Source organism: Notamacropus eugenii, chromosome 5 (assembly GCF_028372415.1).
Source record: "Notamacropus eugenii isolate mMacEug1 chromosome 5, mMacEug1.pri_v2, whole genome shotgun sequence".
NCBI lineage: Eukaryota > Metazoa > Chordata > Mammalia > Diprotodontia > Macropodidae > Notamacropus > Notamacropus eugenii.
The window spans coordinates 342,765,333-342,792,523 of NC_092876.1; the positions used below are offsets into that span (position 1 = coordinate 342,765,333).

General features: G+C 36.3%; 1 protein-coding gene across 4 annotated transcripts in view; it reads left to right on the top strand.

Moving 5' to 3' along the window:
- The window catches only part of KPNA1 (karyopherin subunit alpha 1), a 93,841-nt gene extending 66,881 nt beyond the window's left edge, over positions 1–26,960 (top strand). For all 4 annotated transcript variants that reach the window (XM_072613811.1, XM_072613808.1, XM_072613810.1 and 1 more), the window contains 9 exons: positions 7,375–7,506; positions 10,678–10,766; positions 11,353–11,452; positions 12,036–12,199; positions 15,214–15,292; positions 17,164–17,289; positions 19,738–19,865; positions 21,913–22,091; positions 24,235–26,960. In XM_072613811.1, the coding sequence (XP_072469912.1) occupies positions 7,375–7,506; positions 10,678–10,766; positions 11,353–11,452; positions 12,036–12,199; positions 15,214–15,292; positions 17,164–17,289; positions 19,738–19,865; positions 21,913–22,091; positions 24,235–24,422 (1,185 nt within the window). In that variant the 3' untranslated portion in view covers positions 24,423–26,960. The remainder of the gene's footprint in view (positions 1–7,374; positions 7,507–10,677; positions 10,767–11,352; positions 11,453–12,035; positions 12,200–15,213; positions 15,293–17,163; positions 17,290–19,737; positions 19,866–21,912; positions 22,092–24,234) is intronic.
- Positions 26,961–27,191: the final 231 nt, after the last annotated feature.

The following is a 27,191-nucleotide window of genomic DNA, read 5'->3' on the forward strand; positions in this document are numbered from 1 at the left end:
GAGCATCTGCTATGTTTTAGATACTAAGAAGTGATATATTTAAATAACATATGACTCCTGAGCCTAAGGAGTACATTGTAGGGAGGTAAGACACCAACACAGATAGCTATAATGTACAGTATCATATGATGAGAATTACAGTGATTGTCGCCATTTATTGGGAATTCGTTTTCTGGTTTTTTTAATTTCTTTATTTTTAGTTTTCAACATTCACTTCCATAAGTTTCAAATTTTCTCCTCCTTCCTCTCCACTCCCTCCCAAAGACGGCATACAGTCTGATATAGGCTCTACACATACATTCCTATTAAACACATTTTCACATTAGTCATGTTGTATATGAATGGGAGAAACCATGAGAAAAAGAAACAAAAAAGAAAGTAGTCTGCTTCACTCTGCATTCAGACTGCGTAGTTCTTTCTCTGGATGTGGATGGCATTTTCCATCAGTCCTTTGGAATTGTTTTAGGTCCTTGCATTGCTGAGAAGTGCTAAGTCTGTCCGAGTCAGTCATCACACACTATGGCTGTTACTTTGTACAATTCTCTTCACTTCACTCAGCATCAAGTTCATATAAGTCTTTCAAGGTTTTTCTGAAGTCTACCTGTTCATCATTTCTTATAGCACAGTAGTATCCCATTACTTTCATATACCACAGCTTATTCAGCCAGGGAATTGGTTTTTTTTGGAAGAGATTTTATTTGAGTTGGGTTATAAAAAATGGAAAGAAATGCAGTATGATAAGATAAGGAATAGAGGTATTCTAGGAATAGATATTATTATGAACAAAGTTCTGGAAGCATCAAAGGATAGCACAAATTTAGGGGTCAGAAAGTAGTCCAATTCGACTGAAGCTAAATAGAAAAGAGTCACTTAAATTAAGGATGGAAAGATAGTGTGGTGACAGATTTTGGAAGCAGAAGCATTTGATCTTGATAGGCAAGAGGGAGCCCCTGAAAATTTTTCGTTGTTGAGCACATCTTGGCATAAGAAAGATTATTCTGTCATTGATGTGAAAGAGGGATTAGAAGGAGGAAAATGTAAAGGTTCTATGATCTATAAATAAGATATTAAAGCAGATCAGGCAGGTGGATTTATGTGACAAACTAGATGATCAACTAATGTTCAGTCTGTTTTGGAGTGACAAATGTAACCATTTAATGTATTGCCAGTTGATTCAGAACCAGAAATGGCATCAAAATGCCACAGTTCCCTTTGGAATTACTTTAGATCATTTTCAGAAATTAATTTGGTATGAATCTTCAAACCAATCTTTGGGTTTTTTAGTGATCACTTTGAGAAATTAATGAAGAGCCAAATAAATCACCAGATATCTGTATTGAGTTATATTGATCTCAGTTTACTAAGAACATAATAAACATGTTTCTAAAAGAACAAAAAAAAGTGGCATTACTGATAGCTTTCATTTATTTTACTGTCACTGTTGTGTATATTGGGCTGGGTTTTTTTTTAAACTAAGCATGATGATTGTTAAGTTCTATTATTTGACTATTCAATCCATGGTCCCAGGATTCTACATTGGTCTAAGACTGGTGTTACATGGGGAGTGGAACAAACTGGTAGATAGCAGTCATTTTGTAGGTTTTACTTGCTGCTGGTCTCCATATTTCTCACTGTTCAGAGCATTGTATATATATACATGGAACTATGATTTTGAAATTTGTAGAACTTGTTCAAGATATCTCTTCTTTTTAATCTCTTCCCACCCCCGCTTTCTGTCTTCTCATCCACTCTGTTTCAGTGATGAATTGCTTCAAGAAGGAAAAACAAGAAATCAAGAGAAGGTAGAGTACTTCAATCTTCCATCAAGTTTCCCTGTTCCAGCTTGAGATTCACCCAACCCCCATTCTCCATTTGGATCAGGACTGTTTTACTAGATGATTCCTGTGTTACATTTTGTTCCCTGGCAAAGACCAGGACGGTCATCAGCCATCTGTATATCAGGATCACCTAGAGAGCAAGGAAAAGTCTTATATCAGAAGAGTAAATCCAGACAACCAGTACTGCAGAGAACAGAGCCTGAGCTTCAAACAACCTTCTGGGAAGGAAACCAAAGGAACTTTACTGCAGTCTATTGTATATTTTTAATTGGATGAGGGAGGTAGGGAAAATGGAAAAACTGAGTTGTTTTGTCCATGATTGTAATGTGAAAAAAAAAAATCTCCACCCCATATTAGGAATTAAGAATGCTAGGGAAGAGTTGCAGAATTCATTCTTAGTTCTTAGCTTTTATAAGTAGTTTCAGGACTCAGTGCTATAATGTGGCATAAAGAGTTTTATAACCCTAAATTGAAAAATGAGTCAGGCAATTCCGGAGTGAGACAATTCAAACTCCATGTCTAGACTTTAGTAATGCCAAAGGAGCATAGCATAATCCTGTTATCAACTATTTCTCCTGGCTAGATCACATAATCCTGTAACATTCTAACATCATCTGCTATGATTCTTCTGGACATTTGAGCCCTAGAAAAATTCCTCCAGAAATTTAATCCAAATATCCAGAAGAATTAAAACCATCATAACCTGCCATTTATTCAAGTGAGGAAGAAGCTCTGAATTACTTGGGAGGTGAGAATGGGGAGGAAAGGATATGTTTGGTGGAGAGTAGAATACCAGCTGGCTTGATATGCTCCTGGCTCTTTGAAAAGGCCTTAGGTTGCAACTTGTCCTTGGCTCTGCTATCCTTTGGCTAGAGGGCCACATTGTACTCTGATCAAATTCAGAAGGGAATTGTTGACTACTGCTCTACCTTCAGTGCTGTTGATAAAAATCTATCCTCATAGGCAGGGAGCAGGGTAGAGATAGGAGAGCAAGAGATAGGAATGCAACATTGCTAGAGAAGTGTTCCTCACTGCCTAGCTCCAACTAAGAGGAATCACTCTTGCTTTTAAAGTCAGTGAAATGCTCAGGACCTAAGGGGTAAGCAGTTAGTTATAAGGGACAGACACATTTATTCTGGGCATTGCAGCCAGTGCACTTTTCCAATCTTTTACCTGAGAGAAATCAGTCTGTAGCTGACCTTTATCTTCCCTATTCGACCACTGCTGTGGTATGAGATGTGGAGGTTTGGTGACATTGTGTCTGTATGGGAGAGTATTTTCCAGTTCGTTGGAACTAAGGGCTCAAATACCCGAGGACAAAAGCTTTTTAGAAGGAGGCTGAGTATGCTGGGTTGGAACACTACAATTTAACCTATCCCTTTTGGAAATAGAAGTTGTACTAGGAATGTATAGTATTCTTTTGGGGATGCCCTGGACTGTAGCCATGGCATTTAACTGTCTCATCCTAGGTTTCCTGAGTTCATCTCTCTAATTGCCCTTTCCATTTGGACCTGTCATCTCTATGATATCTCTTTGCTTTAGTGAGGTGTTTTATTACCCTCATGCCTGCCTTATAAAGGCAGCTGAAAACAAAAGGTGAATTATTTTACAGCCCCAAATATTGGATAGAGGTGCTGTATCTTAAAATTATGAATTTAATGAAATTGACTTGTTTTTCCCTTTGTCCCTCCCTCTTCCTGACTTAATACAATAAACTGCAGTAAACCTTTTCTTACCCTTCCTGTTGGTCCTTCTAATTTTTGTTGGAAGGTTGTTCAGAGCTCAGGCCCTGCTCACTGCAGGGTTTGATGTCTAGGTTTACTTTTCTGATATGAGCCTCTCTTTTCACTTGCTCTCTAGGTGAGCCTGATGTAAAATGGGCGACCAGTGATCCTAGCATTTGCTAGGAAACAGTGAGACCTGCAAAGTGGCCAGCAAGAGTCCTGATCCAAATGGAGAAGGGGGACCAGGCGTACTTCAGCATGGAGTGGGAAACTTGATGGGAGGTCAGAAGTACTCCACCTTCTTTGGATTTCTCATTTTCCCTCTCTTAAAAGAACCCATCACTAGAAGGTAGAGACTGAGAAGGGGAAAGAGAAAGCATCATAAGAATGTCCCACAAATTCTCCAGTTGTTGCTGGTTTTAATAACCTCTTCATCATGAGAGATGGTGAAAATGTCTACTGCTTGATGGCTTGCCTAGTTCTCCTCCACATGGTGCCAGACTTAGAACACTACAAAAGCTTGAGACTGGGCCCTATGGAAATAAAGAAAAAATAACCAAAAGAGAAAAATAAGTATAATAAAATTTACTTTGGCTGCCACTTTTTTCTGCAGATGATAATTTCTTTGTTTAAAGTGAAAGTTCTTAAAGGAAATTGTTCATTTGGAGATTTATCAATCATCATACTTAAATGCTTTTAAACTTTAGAAGTATTTGATTTAATTGCTTTGCCTGTCGCTGCAAAAAAGTTGAATTTTAGGTATTAATTTTTGTTCACATTTTAAAAATTAATGACGTAAATAATTTAAACTTATTGGGTACCTATGATGTGCAAGACACTGAAAGAGATAGAAAAATAAATAAGACATTGTCCCTGCCTTAAGGAGTCTATGGTCTATTAGGAAGATAGTCCACAAATATTATAATGCTGTAAGTGTATAAGAATTACAAGCAAAGTTTAGAGGACATAGAGATTAATTTTAGTTAGAGGAATCAGAAGTTCTGGAGGATGGAGGACCTGAACTGAGCTTTGAATGATGGGTGAGATTTCAGTTGGTGGAGCAGAATACATTTCTTTTTTTAAAGGGGGATGGCAGGAGTAAAGACAAGAAGATGGAAATTTGGAATCACTTTAGGGAATGAGATGTGGTGGCACATGTTATAACATAAACCTGTAAAAGTAGATTGGGCTTATATTATAAGTGGCTTTGATTGCTAGGCTGTGGAGTTTGTATTTTGTTGAGGAGATGATGAAAAACCTTTAAATCCTTTTGAGTTTCCAGCCAAAAAGTAACGTTTGGATATGGACATGGGAAAAATTAATCGGTATGCATGGTAGATAGGAGGTAGGGAAACTGATTAGGAGGTTATTGCAGTAATCTGCTAGGTTGCAGATAATGAGGACCTGAAACTAGGGTAATGACAATGGGAACAGAGAAGTAAACAGTTCCTTGTGATACCAAGGAGAAAAAATGACAGATCTTAGAGACTGATTTTCATATGGTATGCAAGATGGGAAGAAGCAGCAAGGATAACACCAAGGACTAAAGTGATTGGGAGTGACTGGGCAATTGGGTGATTGAAAGAATGGTGCTGTCTTACTAGCTATGTGAACATGGACACTTTACCTTCCTGAATCTCAGTTTCTGCCTCTATAAAATGTTGCATAGAAGCAAATCATTGTAAATTTTAAAGAGCTGTTTTTAAAAGAGACAACAGTATTTCCATTAACAGAAACAGGAAGCTAAAAGGAAAAACAGATTGGGGGAAAACATGAGGAATTGGTTTTAATTTTGAGTGTCAGTAGAATGTCCCAGCAGAGTGATCCAGTAGGTAGTTGGAAATATTAGTCCTGGAGCTCAGGAAAAAAGTTAAAGGCCAGAGGTAAAGATTAGGACTCATCTGTATTAAAGTCACTTTGTGGGGATGGATAAGAGTCTAGGGGAGGGGAGTAAAAAGGAGAGAGCGAGGAAATTGACCAAAGACAAGACCTGAAGGATTGCCAATATAGGGGCATTAGAACAGTGAAGAGTCAACTGAGAAGAAACAAGAACCATGAGAGTCCAGTAATCCCTTAAGCCAAGGGAAGAGAAAATATTAATACAAGAGGAGGTGATTAGCTTTGCCAGCTCCTGAGGAAGTGTCTAAAAGATTGAGGACTAAGCAAATTCAATCAAGATTGTATTAAGGGTCGAAATGAAAACCTTATTGTTCAGAGTTTAGAAGTGTTGAGTGAGTGATAAAGTGGAGGTAGCAAGTGATTAAACACAAATAAATATGCTTCCCAAACATGGACAAATATGGTAATGAAATGGTTGGATACTGCCAGGAACAGCCCATCACCTTCAGTGAAAAGAAGCTCAAATGCAGATATAATAGATGACTTAGTATTTTATAAATAAACTATGATGTTATCAGCAGAAAGAGATAGTATTGTCTTCTCCTTGCCTCTCTTATATGCCTTTATTTTGTTTTTCTAGAACTATGTCAAATAATAGCTGGAAAAGGGGACCTTATTTCTTTACTCTTGTGTTTTTTGGGAAAGCTTTTTTGCCATTGCATGCAGTGTTAGGTTTGGGTTCTAGTTATGTACTTGTTATCAGTGTATTTTTAAAAGTTACCTTTGTATCTATATTGCATAGCACCTGCCACATAGTGGGTACTTAAGACATACTTAGTGACTTACTGATTTGTAGATTTTTTTAGTATAAATATATGTTGAACTTTGTCATTGACCTTTTCTGTATATCTTGAGATAATCATGTGGTTTTGGATGGTTGTTTTTAATGTGATTAATTATGCTAATTGTTTTCCTAATTTTGAACCATCCTTGTATCCTTGATATGAATCCAATTTGATCACACAGTAGATGCTTGTTTGGATAAGAAGCTATAATCTTTTTGCCAAGATTTTATTTACAAGTTTTGAATTGCTATTCATTAATGATATGATCTTTAGTTCTCTTTTGTTGCCTTGTTTCTCCTTGGTTTAGATATTAGAGCTGTATTTGTCACATGGAAAGGATTTTGGGGAATAATTTGTGTAGCATAGCCATTGTTTTTTAAAGTTTGAAAGACTTCTGCATTTCCATCTAGACCAGGAGTTTTTCCTGTAATAATTTATCCAGTATGCTATTGTCTTAACTTATTAATTCTTATACCTTATATTTCAGAACCTTCTCATTACTGGAAGACCACCCTTTTCTTCCTCTGTCATTTCTATTATTTTTATCTTTATCCTAGTTATCATTTTATATGTTTTTTTCTTGCCACCTTTGCTTTAAACTTTTACACAGACAAACCTACCAAAAGGCCTTACTCATTTATTTGTTTTTGATTTATCTTCAACTCCTACTTAATCTAAAGTTAGTCATTCTGTATGTTGCATGATTAAGCACTTACTATATGCGAAGGACTATGCTAAATGTGGGGGATGTGAAGGACAGTCATTTTTGTCATGGAGCTAACATTCTAATCGGAGGAGACGACATATATAGAAAGGGTCAACATCAGGGTGAGTAAAAAATCCTGGTGGGCCAGATGGCAATAGTATCAGATCAGATGGTGTGACCAAGAAGTATTATAGTTGGTGATTCATTGAAGATGTATAAAAAGGCCATATAAAATGTTCCTTTAGTTTGTGAGTACTTAGTTTTAGAATTTCATTTTATCTGTTGTAATACCCTTAACCTGCTGAAAACTACTGTTAATAATGCTGTCTTATTCTCACTTCTCCGTAGAGAAACTCTTGAGTGTTCTTCATGTTACATAAGTTGTGAGCTATACCAATGAAAAATTATTTTTATTTTCATAGTTTGAATCAGCTTGGGTGCTGACAAATATTGCTTCAGGAAATTCCCTTCAGACTCGAATTGTGATTCAAGCAGGAGCTGTGCCAATCTTCATAGAGCTGCTCAGCTCGGAATTTGAAGATGTACAGGAGCAGGTAAAAAAACAAATATAAAAGAGAATTAAAATTGTCTGGTAAAAAAGCATTAGACTTTAGTATTGGGATAAATTTTCCTTTCAACCTTATTTAAATAGGATTTTATAAACAAAATCCGCATCAATCCATGGTTTCTCAGAGGAGGATATTTTATAAACCTAATATTAGTTGAATTGAAAACTTGGACAAAAAAAGTACAGTTGGAGTGAATGATATTATGTTCACAAATTTGATACAACAAAAGTATTTTCGGGTCTGGAATGTAGATACTGTGAATTCTTTTGAGTGAAAAATTTTATGAAACATAGCATTGGTTATTTGGCCATCAGTTCAGAAAAAATGCTGTCGTATTCATTGTTTTTATGTATAGTATCTATGCTATGTAAAATTAAGTACCTATAAAGTATTGCATAGAAAAATATATGCAGAATATGTATATAAGAATTATGTAGAACTACAAATTGATAGAATTAACTAGTTTTACAAAAAAATTGACCTTTTAAAAAATTAGAAGGACCAAGAGGATAAATTGATGCAAAAATATTGTAATTATACTTTGAAATAAAAATTTTCATCCTACTGTTTTAAGATAAAAAAAATACACTATGATAACTCACATGGCTTGGTTCTTTGAGGTAATTCTTCTAGTTAAGAAAGTCCTTGCTCTGAAGGAGCTCACAGTCTAATGCGGGACACAAGCAAGGTGTAGGCAGGTTGAATTGTGGATAGCCTCAGAGAAAGCACTATAAGGCTGGCTGGGAAAGGCTTCTTGTAGCAAATCATATTTCTGAGTCTTGAAGAAAGCCAGGAGGCAGAGATAAGGAGGAAAGAGTTCCAGACACGTAGGAGTTAGCAAGCACAAATGCCATAAGTCAGGGATGAAGTGTCTGGAATGTTCTTCAAGACCTCCTACTGAGGAGATTTGATTTTGCTCAGTTGGAGGCCTTGAAGAGTTTTGAGCAGAGGAGAAAAATAACCAAATCTATGTATTAGAATGTTGAAACTGGAAATGGTATTATTTATTGGAGAGGAGACAAAATCAAGAAGGTAAGTAGTTCAACTGAATAAGGACCTTTACTGGAACAATAACAGTAAGAGAAGAGATTCTAGAAAGATGACACAGGAAGATTTGGCAGTACTTGACAACTGATTGGATGTGGGAGGTGATGGACAGGCAGGAATCAAAGATTTCAAACCTGGTTATCTGGGTTACTGGTGGTACCACGTGGAAATTGATAGTGACTCAGTCATAAGAAGTAAATTTAGTTTTTTGACCTGTTGTTTCTTGTCCTTGTGAAAAAGTCATTTAGTTGGAGGGATACCCTGTGGATAGTACTTTAGAGAACATTTAAAAAGTTCAAGTTGCTAGCAAAGGAGTAATTAGAGATATAGTTGGAAAAGGAGGAAAAGATGATCAAAGTAAGGGCATTGAACCCTGGGAAAGATTACTTCCAAAACTTAATTCCAGGAGAAATGCAGCAAATTGGAAAAGATGACATAAGATGGCAAGTAATCACCATTGGATTCAGTGGAAATATTTTGGTTTTGTTGAGCTTTCCTTCTTTAAACCATTGTTACAAGACTCACTGGATAGGAAAAGGTTTGTAATATGTTTGGAGATGAGTCTGATGGGACAATAAAAGAAATAAAAATAAATTTAAAGGGGGAAGTGGAGCTCATATGGATTTGATAATTGGTTTGACCATTTAGAGCAAGTTTCAGCAGGAGGAGGGGGAGGAAAGCTAGTAGAGTTGAATGGTAAAGAGGTGAAGGCATGAACTTTAGATTGCCTTTATTTTTAAGAAAATGTCTTATTTGATGCCTTTTCTTTCTAAAACAACCTCAAATTTTTCCTGCTATATCACTGTCACTTTTGCCCATTGAGCTCTCCCTTCCTTTTAACAGAAAAACAGTTAAACAAAAGTAATCAGCTATGCATATGCAATGTATTACACTTAAACACCCTTCCTCTTTAGCGAGATGATTTCATCATTTGTTCTACAGGACCACAATGTTGGTCATTATATTAGGCTCGGTTCTGTTGCTTTTTAGTTAATGTCATTGTGTTTCTCTTAGTTGCAGTTATACTTCCTTTGTTCTTCATCATTTCATATTTTCATCATTTCATCATTTTCATATTTCAAGAACTTTGTCTTTGAAAGGGACAAGAGTGCTGAGACATTACATGATGTATAATAAAAATGTCACAATAAAGAAATGAATGCTGAATCAAGTTTCTGAGGGGTAGGTAGGGGAAAGGATAGGATCAAGGATAAGAGGATGTGAAATTAACCTTAAATATTGGGATATTTTTTTCCTCTGAGACAAAAGGGAAGAAAGCGAGACTAGGTAAGTGGTGTATTCTGTTTTGAATTTGAGAAAACACATTAAAAGTGTACTTTTAAAAAAAGTTAAGATTGCTTCAGGTTTTAGGCCATATGGTAAGCTATGATCAATTTAAGTAATAAAAATGATTGAATATTTTCAGTTTTAGCTATCTCCTTAATGCATATTTTAAAAGATGTTTTTTCCAAATTTAAATAGTTTTGACAGAAAAGACACTTCTTAACAACTTCAGTCCCATTACAAAGTATATTTTCTGAAAAAGTTTATTGATTATTAACAGAAACAAGGAATGTGTTCTTTAATGGTACCCTTTTACAATTTGGTACTAATATTGACTAATTCACACTGTGGGGTAATTATTATTGCTCCCTCCATCTCCCATTCCTGCTTCATTTTCCTTTTGTGTGTTATCTTTCCCCGATAGAATGTAAACTTTTTGAATCAGGAACTGTCTTTTTGCTTGTATCTGTATCCCCAGTGCTTGGTACAATGCCTGGCACATAGAAAGTGCTCAATCTATTCTTGTTTGTTTCCTTCCTTCTTCTTTCCCCCTAGAAATGTGAATATTTGTCATCAGATCCACTTTGTTGTTGTTGTTGTTCAGTCGTGTCCGACTCTTCGTGACCCCATGGACCATAGCACGCAAGGCCCTTCTGTCCTCCACTTGCTAGTCATGAAATGAATGTCATCATGTATTTTTAGATATAATGTAATAGGTGGCTAACATAGGAGCGATACATTAATAGGTAATGGTAGCATCTACCTCTTATTAAGATGGAATTAATCTACTGTGAAACTCTTGACTAACCAGTCCTTCTTTCACAGGCAGTCTGGGCTCTTGGTAATATCGCTGGAGACAGCACCATGTGTAGGGACTATGTATTAGACTGCAACATTCTTCCCCCTCTATTGCAGTGAGTATTTGTCATTTGTGCTTGAGTTCAAAGTTTTGGTGGAAGGAAAATATTTCTATTTGCCCACAATCCACTGTAGCTTTGGAAGTAATTTTAGATTTCCTACTTTCTAGTTGAGGCATAATGGGATAGTGGAAAGAGTACTGTTTTTGGAGGCAGAAGAGGCCTAGATTCATGTCCGACTTTTGGTGCTAATTCTTTGACCAGGGGTAGGTCACTTTACTTCTTTAAGCCTCAGTTTCCTCATCTATATAAATGGGGATTATGGTAACTATGCAGGGTTATGGATCAAATGAGAATGTATATAAAATATTTTTGTGAACTTTAAGAAGTGCTCTGTGTTAGCAGTCATAGTTGTTGTAGTAACTGTTGTAATAATTGTTGTAACTGATGGTAATGATGGTTATTTTTATTCCACTCTGACCTTGAATTGAGGGTCAAAATTCTGAATTTATATAGTCCAAATTAATGAGGTTTACTGTTGTAGAGAAGCAAATCTTATTTATTACTCAGTAACAGCAAAAGTTTCCCTGCCTCCCCACCCACTTGACCAAAAATTACATTTTAATTTTTTGTGTTTCTATAGGCTACTTTCCAAGCAGAACCGTTTGACCATGACTCGGAATGCAGTGTGGGCCTTGTCTAATCTCTGCAGAGGGAAGAATCCATCTCCAGATTTTGCAAAGGTATATGTTTGTGAAAAATTGAGAATTGCAGAAAAAGTACATAGAGGAAAAACAGAGACCAATTTCAGGTGTGAAAGAGGAATTGTGATTTTTTTTCTTTGTGACCCACATTTAAAAAATTATTTTAAAATATTTTGCACTATTACCTATTGGTAAGGGAAATTGAGAGCTTCCCCTTTGGCTAGATTTGTGTTTTTGTTAAGTGAATTTAACTGCTACTTGATGTTTCTAAATTAGAAACCTTAGAAACGATTGGGTTTTTTGTTTTCCTCTTTCGAAGGAAGGTAACCAAAATGTAAGGTTTCTTAACTCTATCCCTCACTGAAGCATTATCAGAAATTTGATTCTATAAATAGTTTGATTTTTCTAGAAATCTCATTAAAGTCATTGTATATGAGTCTCTACTGCGTGATATTTTTTTGCTTCCATAAAGCAAACTTAAAAGGCCCTATTTTCTGCTTGTAAGTCTAAGACTACACAGGTACAGTTTGCCCAATAGATCATCAGGTAAGTGCCTGTTTGCTTTCTTGAATATTTTCAGCTTGGCTGAATTTTCACAGCTCATGTCATCTTCTTCTTGCAGGTTTCTCCCTGTCTGAATGTACTTTCTTGGTTGCTGTTTGTTAATGACACTGATGTGCTAGCCGACGCATGCTGGGCACTCTCTTATCTGTCAGATGGACCCAATGATAAAATTCAAGCAGTAATTGATGCAGGAGTATGTAGGAGATTAGTGGAGCTACTGATGTAAGAACTTAATGTTTGTCGTTTTGTTTCTGTTAGTCTTCTAATTAGTGGTCAGAATTTTGTATTTGGTTGCAAGTACTGATGTATTATTACTTCAGGGGGGAGGGTGTCTCTTGTTTGCCTTGTTTATTATGTATATGCTCCATCCCTGGGTTGTTTGTGGTTACAACCTTTAAGCCCTTATCTTTTGCCTTTAGTAGGATGTAGGGTCAAAAAGAGGACTGCTACCTGCTTCTGTGCCCTAGGGCAATATTTTATGGACCCAGGCTAATTATTCAGGGAGGCAGGGATATGCCATCCCCCAAAAGAACACAGAGGGAGGAGTGTACTCTCTAGCCACCACCAGTGATCTTATAGCTCTGACATGCTGTTTCCCTTCCTGAAGATTTCAAAGATCAGTAGAAGGTAGGAGAGAATTATAAACTGATATCAGAAGATGCCCTATTCTTCCAACAACTGTCATCTTAAAATAACACTACTAATGTAGTTTTGTTAGGCAATATTTTTTGTTCTTATTTACATAGCTCAATGAAAGATTTTGATTTTCAGGGAAAGCAGGATATTCAAGGTGGTTACTATTTTATAGCTCTTTCTTTACTCTAAAGATTATTTCTTCTACAGCTGATACTTAATCTTTTCCTCCTGAGAATATTGTAAGGCTAGGTTCAGGTGACGGTTGTTTCTCAGAATTGATGGTTCTGTTGAATCAACTACCCATGTGGGAAAAATCAAGTAAAAAGGAAAAGAATCTTTTCCCCATGTAAGAATTTCGCATGGAGCATACCCTCAAAGATATCTAGTTTTTTCTGTAATTAATGATTTCATTATCAGAGTATCATTTCAGGTATTAATTCTAAATTTTTAGGGCCATATATTAGTGATCTGAGAGCCAGGTAGGCCTGGGTCCCACTTCTTACACATATAAATATCCTAAGTCTTAGGCAAGTTTTAAACTTATTAAAACTTAAGACTGCACTAAGGCTTTTGGATCACCCTGTATATTTGGCTGTGTGAATGGGCAAGTCACTTAATCTCTCAGTGTTCCAGGTAACTCTCTAAGACTAGATGTTTCAGAAAAGGTGCTTACTTATATAATAGTGTTTTCATTCCTTATCCCTTGTGTCAGTGGCATGTTTATATTCCCAATAGTTATATATTTCTGATTGTTTGATGAACTGTGGTTGAACTGAAAGTTTTTACGCAAAAACAAACCCCAAATCTCCTTTTACAGAAGGAGGAAAGACTATAAATTTCACGTATACTACCCATATAACCTAGCCACCTCAATGACATTTATTCCTTGTTTAGACCCAGTTAGCTATTCTTGCTTTGTCAGGACTTCAGGCTATAGGGTTAGAAAACAATGGCATCTGAGTAGTTGAGGATAATCAAAGACAGCTCACTAGGCACAGTCATCCTCTATGGTACACTAAAAAGTGAATATTTATTTTCTTTATCTCACGCTTGGTGTTTAATCCCTTACATTTGCATAGGTCCCTTGATGTTGATTATGACTTATAAGTAATATTAGATCTTATTGTGTCTTAATCTGTGTTTTGTGATACTTTTAATAATTTGTGAGACATAAGGAATATATTGAAGTCATTTCTATTTACTGTTTTTATTCGTCACCTGAATTTGAAAAATATGTTTTTTGAATTTATAGATGATCTAGGTCAGATGAGACTGCTAATACTCTTGACTTAAACAATTAAGGAATGGCCCAAAAGGCAGTATGAAATTTGGTAGGAATAAGGGCAAGATGAGAGCCAAGACAACAATACAGTTGTAGAATGGAGGAAGGTACAGAAAAGAAAGATCTGTTAGTCATAGTTGACCACAAGCTGCATGGAGATAATACAGTGCTGTTGTGTATGTATGTACACACACATTATAATGCTCATAAAGGACAGGAACTAAACTAGCCTTTCATTTATATTCTCTAGTGGAGAATTCAAACACGATATAATCTTTTTTTTCCTATGTCCTTTTAAAAGGGTTATAAATATGATTAAATGAAAGATTCACAGAATCAGGGTTCTCAGAAGAGAGTGTTAAGAGGCAATTCAGTTACTGTCTTCAAACATAAAGAGTTTTTATGAGTGGAATGTTAATCAGGTTTCTGGAGGATTAGATTAGAGAAAATAGATTTTAAATTAAAGCATAAGATTTTTAATTATAAGGAAAAACATCACTCAAAGTTATTAAAACACTGGAATATACTATTGAGAGAAATGATAAGTTTTTCAGATATTAAGATATTCGAGAGACTAGGATGTAGAGATTATTGACTCCAGTTCCCTCATTTTTATAGATGGAAAAACTGAAGCCCATGTGACATAAGCATTCATCATGGCTCTAGGAATGACCTAAAGGGCTCTTCTAGTTCTAATTCCCACAGTGCGAATATTGCTTTAGGAAATTGATCCCTAAGAAAAATAGCAAAGGGGTTGACTCCTACCCCTTCAGAAAATTTGTGGTCTTACTTGAGATGCACTTCTAACACAGATAATAACCCCCTCTACACCTTAATGTTTTCATAAGGAATTGGGGCCAAAAAAGTTCACTTATCTGGTGATGAGCCTCTCTCCACTTAGCTAGCACTGAAACTACTTTAGTAAAGTTTCTCTTTGTCTGTGCAAATGTATTTTAAATACAATTAAAAGCAGGTATTATAGTTTTTCTTTTCATCTTACCATCTGCTTTCTTTGCCATATGCACTGTGTCTGTTGGTGCAGCTTACTCCTTCAAGATATTCTTAAATTCTGATCCTTTTTAGTGCTAGACTAGTCCTCAGACAGACCCAAAAGATGTGTAGGGGACACACATCTTTTGGGTCCGTAATTTAAGCCTTTCCAGGTTGGTAAGGGCTGTCAGAGCTTGTACTACTCTGACATAGCTTTCAAGAGTAAAGGTTACCTCAATTCATTGGTCAGATAGCATGATATAAGACATTAATGGGTGAATCATATTAAATAAATTGTCATGAAAACTAAATCTTTTTATAATTACAGGCATAACGACTACAAGGTGGTTTCTCCTGCTTTACGGGCTGTAGGAAACATTGTTACAGGTGATGATGTTCAGACACAGGTATGATCAAATAGTTATAATACACTTAGCCACATAAATTTCCAGTTTTAATGAGAATTAATTATATACCTGCTATTTATTTGAAGCACTGTGCTAAGCAATGGGGAAACAAAAGCAAAAAATGAAACAGTCCCATCCCTCAAGGATCTCATATTCTACTGAGAAAAAGGAGTGAAGGTTACTTTTTGTGTGCACAACATTTACACAAATGTAGTATATGATGAATTCTGTGCTCTCATAGTAATGATGTCCAGCCTTTTTCCTTTAATGTTTATTATGTTGAAGTTTTAGCGCAGATAGCTGCTTTCTTCTATTATATCTAATAATTCCGTTTTGATGGCCTACATCTTATGCTGTTGCTAGTTCCTGCATACACCAGTCTTTGTGTAGCCAGCTTCTCTTTTAAGCTAAAAGCACTCATTATGTACCTCTCTTGGTTATGACAACATCATTTCCTTTTGTTCCATTTTCTTTGATCTTTCCCTCCCCAGTGGCATTCCTTAAATTGACTTTCACAGCATTCCATGAGTTGGTATCATTCTACCTTATCTTCTAGTATTCCCTTACAAAACCCCTCTTTTGTAGTCAAGCCGATTTGATCAGTGTGTTCAGAAAACACTACTCTGTCCTATCTTCCTGCCTTTGTTCAGTCTTTCCCACTTTATAGAGAGCCTTCCCTCTTATTTCCTATGAAATCTTATTCATATTCAAATCCTAGAGGCAGCAAAGTATAATGGAAGGAGCACTAGATTGGGAATTAGGGCTAAATTTGAATCCTAAACGTAATATGTGCTTTATGACATTGAGCAAGTTACTTTACTTCTTGATGCCTTAGTTTTATCTGTAAAATCAGTGGATTGGACTAATCTCTGAGGTATTTTCCAGTCCTAAAATTCCCTGATATTATAAATACTACTTCTGCTTTTTCTCTGACCACTCCTCGAAATGTTTACTGTTTTGTAAACCTTTTGTATTGCGGTTTAACTTTTCATATGCACATTGTAAATTCTTTTTGTAAATTAATTGAGAGAAGAGACTGTCTTTTAGCGCAGTTTTATACATTCCTGCCTCCCCATATCCTCCCAACATTAATCTAGCTCAGGGATGGGGAATCTGAGACCTTGAGGCCACATGTGGTCCTCTAGGACATCAAGTGTGGTCCTTGGACTGAATCCAAACTTCATAGAACAAATCTCTTTAATAAAAGGATTTGTTCTGTAAAACTTGAACTTAGTCGAAAGGCTGCACCCAAGGACCTAGAAGGCCACATATAGCCTTAAGGCTGCAGGTTCTCCACCCATAGTCTAGCATAATGCACTGCATATGCTAGGTGCTCATTGAATAATGTATTGGCTGATTTGTGGGTTAACTTTTCTTCATCAGATGATGACTGACCATCCATTTGAAAAAAGTAATCTTAACTTTTCTGACCCCTCAAGTTATCCATCCAGCTGTATTCTGTTTTGATATACCAAGGCCAGATAGATGACTCGTTCCCAATTGTTAATTCATATATTAATTACAAATACTGTTTGTCAGCATGCTCAAGGGCATTCTTATTTCACATATGTAAAATAAAATCCATGTTTATGAATTGTGAGTAAAGTGGAGATTGATTTACAGTATATTTTATGTTGCAAAAAAGTATAACTTTAACAATAGAGAGAATGTTACAGTAAAATAATTCATCTTCAAAGCTAATACTGTATTGAAATAGTTTGAGTAGATATTTGGTTTTAAGAGCATTATCTGAAACTAAGTGAAGTTAACTTACTAAATCTAACCATCCATGTTAGTGCTAAAAATTAAGGGGTTACTTGTATTTGTATTATTACTATAATAAAAAATATTTCCAAACTACTTTTTTTCAGGTAATTTTGAATTGCTCAGCCTTGCAGAGCTTATTGCATTTACTCAGTAGCCCAAAGGAATCTATCAAAAAAGAAGCCTGTTGGACAATATCTAATATCACAGCCGGAAACAGGGCTCAGATCCAGGTAATACCAGGGAAGTCACTTTTACAACTTCCACACAGAGTCATATAATTGTTTTTCCTTCAGTACTAGCAATAAACATCATGTTTTTGTTCATTCTTGTACTGAAGACCTCAAGTTTTATAGTCTTATCCCATTTTCTAGTTCTTATTTGGTCATACACGTTAAATCCTCTGAAATTCATTCCTAGGTTCTACATTTTCTCCCTTTATTATCCATTTTTGTATTTAACAATTTCTTCTAGATGATTTGTGATACTTTAAAGTTTGCCTTTATTTTTGCCAAGTGAAATATTTTTTCTTCATTGGACTTTTGTTTGAGATCAATTTACTCTGAGAATTTTGAGTCATTTTTCTATAAACTGATTTGCTACTTAATGTTTGTCTCCTGTATTCAAGTTGTATTTCAGCATTAGGTTGAAGATAAGACAGGTCAGATGTGGTCCAGGTCAGGAAAGATAAAGTGAAGAAAAAATCCAGAGAGAGGGAGAGATTCTTAAACAGCAGTTTGAATTAAGAGCAGATAGCTATAGGAAGGCTGTTATTCCTTACCAAGGGTGGCATAGTAGGTAATATTCAGTGGCATTCATTTAGTTTTGATTACTTAAGTCCTAAGTAGGGAGGTAAAATTAGCAAAGTTTACCTTTACCTATTCTTGTCACCTTCTCTTTGTTCCTTTCTCAATCTTCTCGAGCTTTGAAAGGGATTAGAAAAAGAACTTACTAACACAAAGTAATTTGTAATTGGTAGAGAAGTATGTATTTGTATTGGCAGGGTACGAGTATTATCTTTGAATAAGGGAATTTTTCAGTTCTTATCAAGCTTCCTTTTTTCTTATCTGCCAAGAGAAGAGAGTCCAGTAACTTTTGAAAAGTACTAACCATTGGCCAAGCAGTTATATATTTGTTAGACTATCAAATTCTAGGTACCCTAGAACAGAAATAACAGTGATTCTAAGCCAGTTATATGCTATATTTATAATATAGTTAGTTTATCCCATGAGTCTTGATCAAAACAATTCCTCTGCAGCTCTGGATTGTAGCATTATATCTTGGTTGAACATCCTGCTGTCCAAAAAAGGTGAACTTCTTTGCTCTCTTTCTTATAATTTTGGTCTTTTAAGGATTATCTCACTGGGTACCATGTCATCCCTGGGGGTCAAGACCTTTCAAGCTTTCCATTGCTGCTTTTCTTGGGAGACAGTATTGTATCCTTGAAATCCATGATTTTCTAGTTGTAGACAGGACCTGTTGATGGAGAAATCTAAAATGTTAGGCTTAGATATTTAAATTTTATGACATTTTAAGTACTTAAGTAGAGAAGTAACATGATGAAAACATCATTTTAGGAATATTACTTTAGTGGTAGTATGCAAGGTTAATTGGAGATAGGGAGATTAGGTTATTATAGTAAATTGATGTGCCAAGTGAGAGCTTGTCTTGAAAGGTTATGGGAAGGAAATGATAATAGTTTTGATATGACTATAGAGACATTTTATAAGGTATTGAAAATAATGTAAGAGTCTAGGGATGTAGATATAGGTATGGGAATCATCAAAGTGAATAGAGATGATAATCAAATGCGTTGCAATAGAGTGAGAGTCCACTGGAGAAGGAAATGGCTGACATTCCAGTATCTTTGCCAAGAAAACCCCATGAATGGTATTGGCATGGTATGGTCCACAGGGTCACAGAGTCAGACACAGCTGAATGAGTGAAGAACAACTGCAAGAGGAAGAGGAAAGGGAAAAGAAGAAAGGATTGAACCTTGTAGCCTATTAGAATTCAAAAATGTTTGTAAGCGTCTGGTAATATAGTGGATAGAGCACTGGACCTGAAGTCAGGAAGATGAGAGTTCAAATACAGTCTCTGTCAGATGCTCACTAGCTATGTGACCATAGTCAAGTCACTTAACCTCTATTTGCCTCTGTTTCCTCATCTGTAAAATGAGCGTAATAGTAGCACCTACCTCCCATGGTGGTTGTGAAGATCAAGTGAGGAGAATATTTGTTAAAAGCACTTAAAGTAGCACAGTGACTGGTATAGAAAAGGCAACTGTATAAATGCTATTTCCTCCTTTCCCTTTACTAATTTAGAGATAGGAAGAACAAGGAATGAATAAACAAAAAGGAAGTATAAGACAGGTAGGAAGAGAACCAGAAGAGAAAAATGTCATGCCCAATGTCATTCAATAAATGTTGATTAGGTACCTTTTACAACACATGAGGAGCTATGCTAGGTAGACCCTGGGAATACCAAAAGAATGCTGTTTCAGAATGTTATGTTATATGTTGGTTTGAGGAAGATTAAGACAGAAAAAAAAGATGATCATGCTTTTTGGCTAAAAGGAATTATTTGATGAATTAACTTTAGCTTTAAAAGTTAGATTAAAAGGAGCAGTTTTCCTATGGTTGTCATTGATCTTTATCATTGCAATTTTTTTTTTCTTGTAGACTGTGATAGATGCCAACATTTTTCCAGCTCTCATTAACATATTACAAACTGCTGAGTTTCGAACAAGGAAAGAAGCTGCTTGGGCTATTACAAATGCCACTTCTGGGGGTTCTGCTGAACAGATAAAGTAAGTATTCATATAGGAATGTGTTTTATAGTTTAAAAAAATTACTCCTTCTTCCCATTGTTTCTGTCCTGTGTGTCTTTGGGAATGAATGAGTTGGTTCATTTAGCAGCGGGTAATGGAAAAGAAGATAGGAATGAACAGCCCAGCTTTCTGAGGGATTATCACCTCAGTTCTATACTTACATATACATTTCAGCTGTGTCCTAGCTACATTTAGGTAAATGCTACTGCCAGGGCTGGTCCAAACCCATTACTGAACTGTAACCCCTGGCATATTTATAATCCTGAGAGGAAGAGGGGATTAGTAGTTTAGTAGTGCATAGTTTGGAATCAGTGCAGGGAACATGCCTATAGGGATTGCCCAACTTTTTCTGGAGACTTAAGGGAGACCCTGAGAAAGGTTTGGGTCAGTCTCGAAGACAATGAAAAGATATGAAGCTTATCTTTCTTAAGCCTTTTAAGGCCTATCTCATTTTATTTGCAGTCCCTTAGGTCTTAGTAATAAAGTTGTGATTTTAGCCTTGAGCTGACTTCATCATTTCAGATTACTTAGATTGAATTTAAGTCCACAGTTTAGAAGCTAGGTACCCTAGAACAGGAGTAACATTGATCCTAAGCCAGTTATATACTATATTTATAATATAGTTAGTTCATCCTATGAGTGTTGATCAAAACAAATCCTCTGCAGCTCTGAATTGTAGCATTATATCTTGGTTGAACATCCTGCTATCCAAAAAAGGTAAACTTCTTTGCTTAAAGGAAACTGCTCTCCTGTTTTCCTGGTCCAGTAAATTGTATTCCAAAGATGTTCATTGCAGTTGTATTATATAGCACTGGTAAATCTTTTTCTTTTACTAGTTGTGTTTTTTTAATGTCTTCTCTATCAGTGCCAAATTAAATTCACTCAAAAGATTTATTGAGAATCTTCTATGTACAAGGTGTTGTAGAAACTACAAAGTCTTTGCTTTGAAGAAACCTTATGATATTGTGAGGAGACAATAAACATGAACACTTGAAAGATAAAATTAAAAAAAATGTAGGAGATATATCATAAAAGAATTAATAACCACATGAATCATTTACTTAATAAGCAGAGTAAGTCCAAGGATGGGAGAGACTACAGTGCTAGAGTGGTCTAAAAAAAAGATTTTTGAGGGACGTTAGTTACTGGGTGGAAAGGAAAAAGGAAGCATATCTCAGATGTATGTGGTGAAGGTTTTCTTAATGGTTTTTTTTTCTAATTACATAGAAAGATATTTTAATATTTTTTTAAATTTTGAGTTCCAAATTTTCTCTCTCCCTCTCTCTCTCACCTCCCCTCTCCTCTAAGAGAGTAAACAATTTGATAAAGGTTATATATGTGCGATCATGTAAAATATTGAAGAATTCTTAAAGTATGAGTGAGCAAAATGTACAGTAAGAGATGACTATGCTTGTAGTGGAAAATATTTTAGTTCAGTGAATATTAAACACTACTGCTAGGTACCTAGGTAGATGGTATTACCTTTTGATTTTTATTTTGCATTTTTAAGCACTGAAAGAATCAGATGGTGTAATTATCTAGATCACTTGTTATATATTCAAAGTTCAGCTCAAGTACCACCTCTGCCTGAAACCTTTCCTGATTCTGTCCAAGTACTAGTGCCCTCCCTCCCCATACTACCTTCATTTTTTATAGATTCTACATGTTGTCTCCCTTGATAAGAGTATAAGTTCCTTGAGGGCTTTTAAATTTACTTGTCCATTTATTTAGTTTTGACAGTTCCATAGCTGTATTCCATCTCCCTCTTCCAACAGTCTCCCCAAATTTGTTTCACCAACCTATCCTACACATCAGTTCAGAGTGATGGAAAAAGTGTTTAGTTGCTTTTTTTCCCTTGCTAAGAATCCAGACAAATCCTTAGAAGTAGTAGCATGACTGATTGAGGCAGGTGACTATTGTTATCTCTCTTAAACTACCAAGACCACCTCAGTGCAAGTATCACATGATCTAGAGAAATGGAACTCTTTCTTAATTCGAATCAAGTGCTTTTTGCTTTGTTGTTTAGGTACCTAGTGGAACTTGGTTGTATCAAACCGCTCTGTGATCTCCTCACAGTCATGGACTCTAAGATTGTACAAGTTGCCCTGAATGGCCTAGAAAACATCCTGAGGCTTGGTGAGCAAGAAGCCAAGAGGAATGGCAATGGCATTAACCCTTACTGTGCATTGATCGAGGAAGCCTATGGTAAGACTTCCTTTAGTAGTCGATGGCCTTGGAATTGCTTTTGATGCTGTCTCTCACCTTTTCTGGGTCCCTTTTCCACATTTGTGATATGTAAATTTGATACAGATTGCGATATCCTTGCCTAGTGGCTGATAACATTATTAAGATGTGAATTTTTACAGTAGAATAAAAAACTAAATTTGAGCCAAAAAGGCCCTCACCTTCACTGCATTCATATTCTCCTACCTGGCTAGTTTCTTAACTTTGTAACCTACCTTTATTTCCTATCTTGCTTTCTTACCAAATGTGGTGTTTAGATAGCTGGTACCTGCCTTGCCTTGTTCCTCAGGAAGGGAAGGTTTGAAAGTCAAGAGAATCTGCCAGCTCTGAGTAATGACAATTAAACCTACTTCTGTGATTAATCTGTCCTGATCACCTTAGGTTTTTAACTATAGTTTCTTGCTTACACTTCAGAAAATGGTTCTGGGATCATCTAGGATCTATGATTTCATAAGTCCAGTTCCTGTCCTTGAACTCCTACAGTTGTGGATTGTTCAGCCTGCTTTTTGCTTTCTGAGCAATTGCGGGCCCCCCGATAGCTACCTGCCAGTCTGACAACTCCTTTCTGGTAATTGGATTGCTGAGAAGGCAGAGAGCCCCATTCCACTTGGTAAATTCAAGCTGTCAGCCCTGCATATTACTGTCAGATTCTTGACATCTCCCCTAGAAGTAGGAGACATAGATAGAACAGTAAAAATACTCATTTATTGATGTATGCATTCAGTTCTGCTTTTTTGTTGTTGTTTCTGATCTTTTTGTTCCTAATGTTCCTTGTCATTAGTGTTGCCTATCTTATATTTAAACTTTTCGGAATCATAGCATTATGTGCTTGTCTTTGGACTAGATGGTTTCTTCTTTGAGGTCCCTTCACACTTTAAATACCATTCTGTCCTAAAATGACAATTAGAAAAGAGTGCTCCTTCTCTAAGATTTCCTGATACTCTTTTGACAGTTCTAACTAGATATTAAGTATACTGTCTGTCATGAGATATGGCTCAAAACAGGTTCTGAATCATATTACTGAACAGCTCTTTAAACGCAGAAATATTATGTCATATCACTTTTAATAAATACTTTGCTGATAGTCCTTTCAGATATTGGTTGTGTCTTCTCAAAGTATGTAGGCTTGATAAAACTTAATTTAAAAAATTTTTCCTTTTATGTTCACAATGTTATCCTCCAGTCAGCATAGGATTGGTTAATGTGTATCACTTTGTAATATTGTGTGCCTAGTTGGAGGAGTGGGAGTGGGGCCAGTTGTTAAACTTACTTCTGGTTTTGCTTCCTGGTCTCTCTACCACAGCACCGTGTTATGATAAACAGAAGTCGTAGTTAAAAATTGTGATATTGAACATTCTCTTCTTTTTCTAATCACCTACTTACTGCCAGATGCAATTACAGACTATTGTGTAAATGTGTGTTATTCCTAGATTGTAGGTTTGGATTTTAAGGTTTTTTTTGTATGGCCTCAAGAAAACTGTGTAGAGTATACCTACTTTTCTCTGATTTTCAGATGGATAATACAAGAGATCAAGAAAAACTCAAGTTATTAGGATCATAATTATTTTATTGTGCCAATGAAAATCATATTCATTTAACTAATTACTAAATAAAGGTTAGTACAGGCAGCTCAGGTAGAGAACTTTGGATTGGGAGTCAAATCTTGGCTCCTATACTTAACTGGCTGGGTGACTTTGGGTTATAATTTAGGCAATAATTATTTTTCCAATGAATGCAGGAATCCATATTAATATAAATGTTCCCACACAACTCTTGTAAAATGTAAGTGTTGATATCCAAAGCCTATGAGTTTTCCCTAAGAGTTATTCTGGTTACCCTTTTGTTAAGGGGAGGGCATTCCACCATACTCATCTGTAAAATGTACATAATAATACTTCTCAAATGAGATAATATTTGTAAAAACATTTAGGAGAGTGTTACACAGTAGGTAATAAAAGCTTATTTCCTCATCTAGTACCTACCTCACAGGATTACTATGAGGATCAAATAAGGATGAAAAGCATTTTGATGCTTCTTGGGGGACTGTATAGTTTCATAGATCTACACTCTTCACATTTACCTTTGTTGTACTTTATGCTTTCAGGTCTGGATAAAATTGAATTCCTACAGAGTCATGAAAACCAGGAAATCTACCAGAAGGCCTTTGATCTCATTGAGCATTACTTTGGAACAGAGGATGAGGATAGCAGCATCGCACCTTCAGTTGATCTTGACCAGCAGCAGTACATTTTCCAGCAGTGTGAGGCTCCCATGGAAGGTTTCCAGCTTTGAAGCAAAATTCTTGTATTTTCCTGTGTCAGATCAGGCTACTCGATCAAGTCCTCTTGTGGAGCCCACAGTCCTCATGGAGCTAATTTCTCAATGTTTTCCATAATACTGTTTGCGCTCATTTGCTTGCCTTGCGCACCTGCTCTCTTACACACATCTGGAAAACCTCTGGCTCTTTGCGGTGGAATGCCCTCTTAACAAAAGGGTAACCAGAATGGCCCACCTCTTATGGAAAACCCATAGGCTTTGGATATCAGCATTTACATTTTACAAGAGTTGTGTGGGAACATTTATATTAATATGGATCCCTGCTTTTGTTGGAAAAAAAAATTATTGCCCCTTTGTTCTCCTTTAAATGGAAAAAAATTATACTGACAAAAGATGATACTAACATTTCTCTTTTATTCCACACAACTTGCTTGCAAGTCAAAGGAGATGTAGACACATTGTGTGTACTTCAGAGTTCTTTTCTTGTGCTCTTCCACAGTAACCCCTTGGATTAGTTGGTGAATTTCTCCAGCCAGATTGGCATTAATCCTCACTGAGATTGATGGAACTCCCTACCACCCCCCATCCATACAATTCTTCAGATATTAAAGTACACCCTCCGCACCCCCTTATCTTCAGTATCTGGTGAATGTGCTTTTTGATTGTCAAAAGTGATGAAGAAGTAATTGACATTTTTGTTCAAGAAAGTCTAAGTACCACAATCTGGGTTGCAGATCCCCTTAGAGGAAAAGGGTTAAAGGGGCATATATGGCTGTTGTTCCCCTTTGGTCATGAACATTTTAGGATTTGGAAGTGGCTCAGTTTTAATACTATCATGAGGACTCCCAGAATTAAAACCTACATGACATCTCCCCAGACCTGAACACAATGTGACTAGAAGTAGCGTCTCTGCATTAATGAAGAAATGTTTCAGGCTTTGTGGTCCTGACCAAGGTCTTTAAGGTATTGAAGTTCTCCCTAGGTGCTCTCACTCTCTGTGGCTGTCAGAAAACATCCATTTAAAGATTGCTTGAGGATTTTTTTTTTTTTGTTCTTAGGCAACTTGATCTTAACACATTCATGCTGTAAACACAACTCTTTTAGCCTAGACCATCTTTAATCTGTTTTTAATATTAACACCAGGAATAATAATAATAAGGAAATAACCAGGAAAACTGGATAGTGTTATGATTCTTCCAGCTGTGAAATATAGTTCTGACCACAGCTCCTTGTCGTATGTACTCCTTCCCCATTTCCCCCCCAAAAAACAACAACCCACCTTCTCAACATAGCACTATTTTAATTGAAAAGGGTCCATGGATCTTCTTATGACTTCACTGATGATTTTATTCCATCCCCTTACTAGTACTGAAGTCTTTGAATTAGTGCTAATGTACATCTGGCTGTGTTGGTGAGGTTCTGCTTCGTGCATGATGACCCCCATCTGTACCAACAAACAGTACCTCAGTTGGTCCACAGCATGTTTGAACTGGACCTTCGGCTGAAAAAGCTAAGGAGCTTAATGCCAACACCAGTTGAATATGGTTTCTTCTCAGTGCTAGTTGGCCATCTGGATACAACGTTGGGATGCCATCAGAGAAGACTTGCTGTTGCCCTTCTGTGCCAATGGGTTCTGAAGGAAAGCTCCTCACTTCTGTTTCTGAACATGCCCTTTCATGCAGCTTTGGATTTTTTTCTTGTTTTCTGGGATTCATATTCACCCCCAAAGTAAACCATTTGGAAAGTTACCATTGATGAGCTTCCCTACATCCCTGGGGAGCCCTTCTGGGTGTGTGGGATGTGCAGAGCTTTCATACCTCATCGTGATGCTATTCACCATTGGCAACTGGCAACAGCAGCCACCTGACATGACCTGACTTAAAAATTGTTTTCAAAAAGTCATCCAAACCAGAAAGATGCAAAGACAGTGGACCTTATCAGCTCCAAATGTGACACATGCTTCCTTCACATCCAGTCTGTACTTGTATCTGTACTCATGGATGAATAACACCTGATGTATGTATGTTAATCTTGGAGTAGCCCCTGAAAAGCTAGTCCACTCCATCCACAACTGTTACTTCTTCTAGTGCTGCTTTGTGCTGAAAGAACATCTAGTTTACTGCACTTGACCTGTAAAGGGACTTTGATTCTTTGTAATTTTAGGGATAAATTAGGTGGTTAATTTAAAGAAAAATCTTCAATGTTGCCTTTACATCACATTAAAAATAACTTCTTTCAGAAGGGTGATAGAAGCACTGATTCGTAGCAAAATCTTGTTTTTAGCTTTGACATTTTTTTTTGTGGCTGGATTTTTTTAAATTGTAAATTACTGATAACATGTCATTTCTATAGGACCTGTTTTAAATCATGTACCTTTTATTGGACAGTACAAAAAATACAGCATATTTTGTAAACCAATTTGAATGGAAAAATACATAAAGCACAGCAGAAAGTTGTTTCCCCTAAGTTAGTAAGCATAGTGTATGTTGGGAATTTTTGCTAGTAATGGCAGGTGCCTAAATGAGTGAATTAAAACAAAGAGTCCATTTAAAATGTGTTCCGTCTTTCTGTCCAAAACAAGGGAATTTTTCTTTTCCCTGAAATGGAGCAGGTTTGTGAATTATGACACATGGGCTAACTCAGGTTCTTTACTACAAAATTACCATTGTATACATTTTAAGAAATTAGTTTACTGTAGAAATTCTCCCTCCCTTCCCCACATCCCCAAGGCTGTAGAGGACTATTTAGACAGTGGGAGATCTCTAGTAGGAGTCCCTCTTCCTA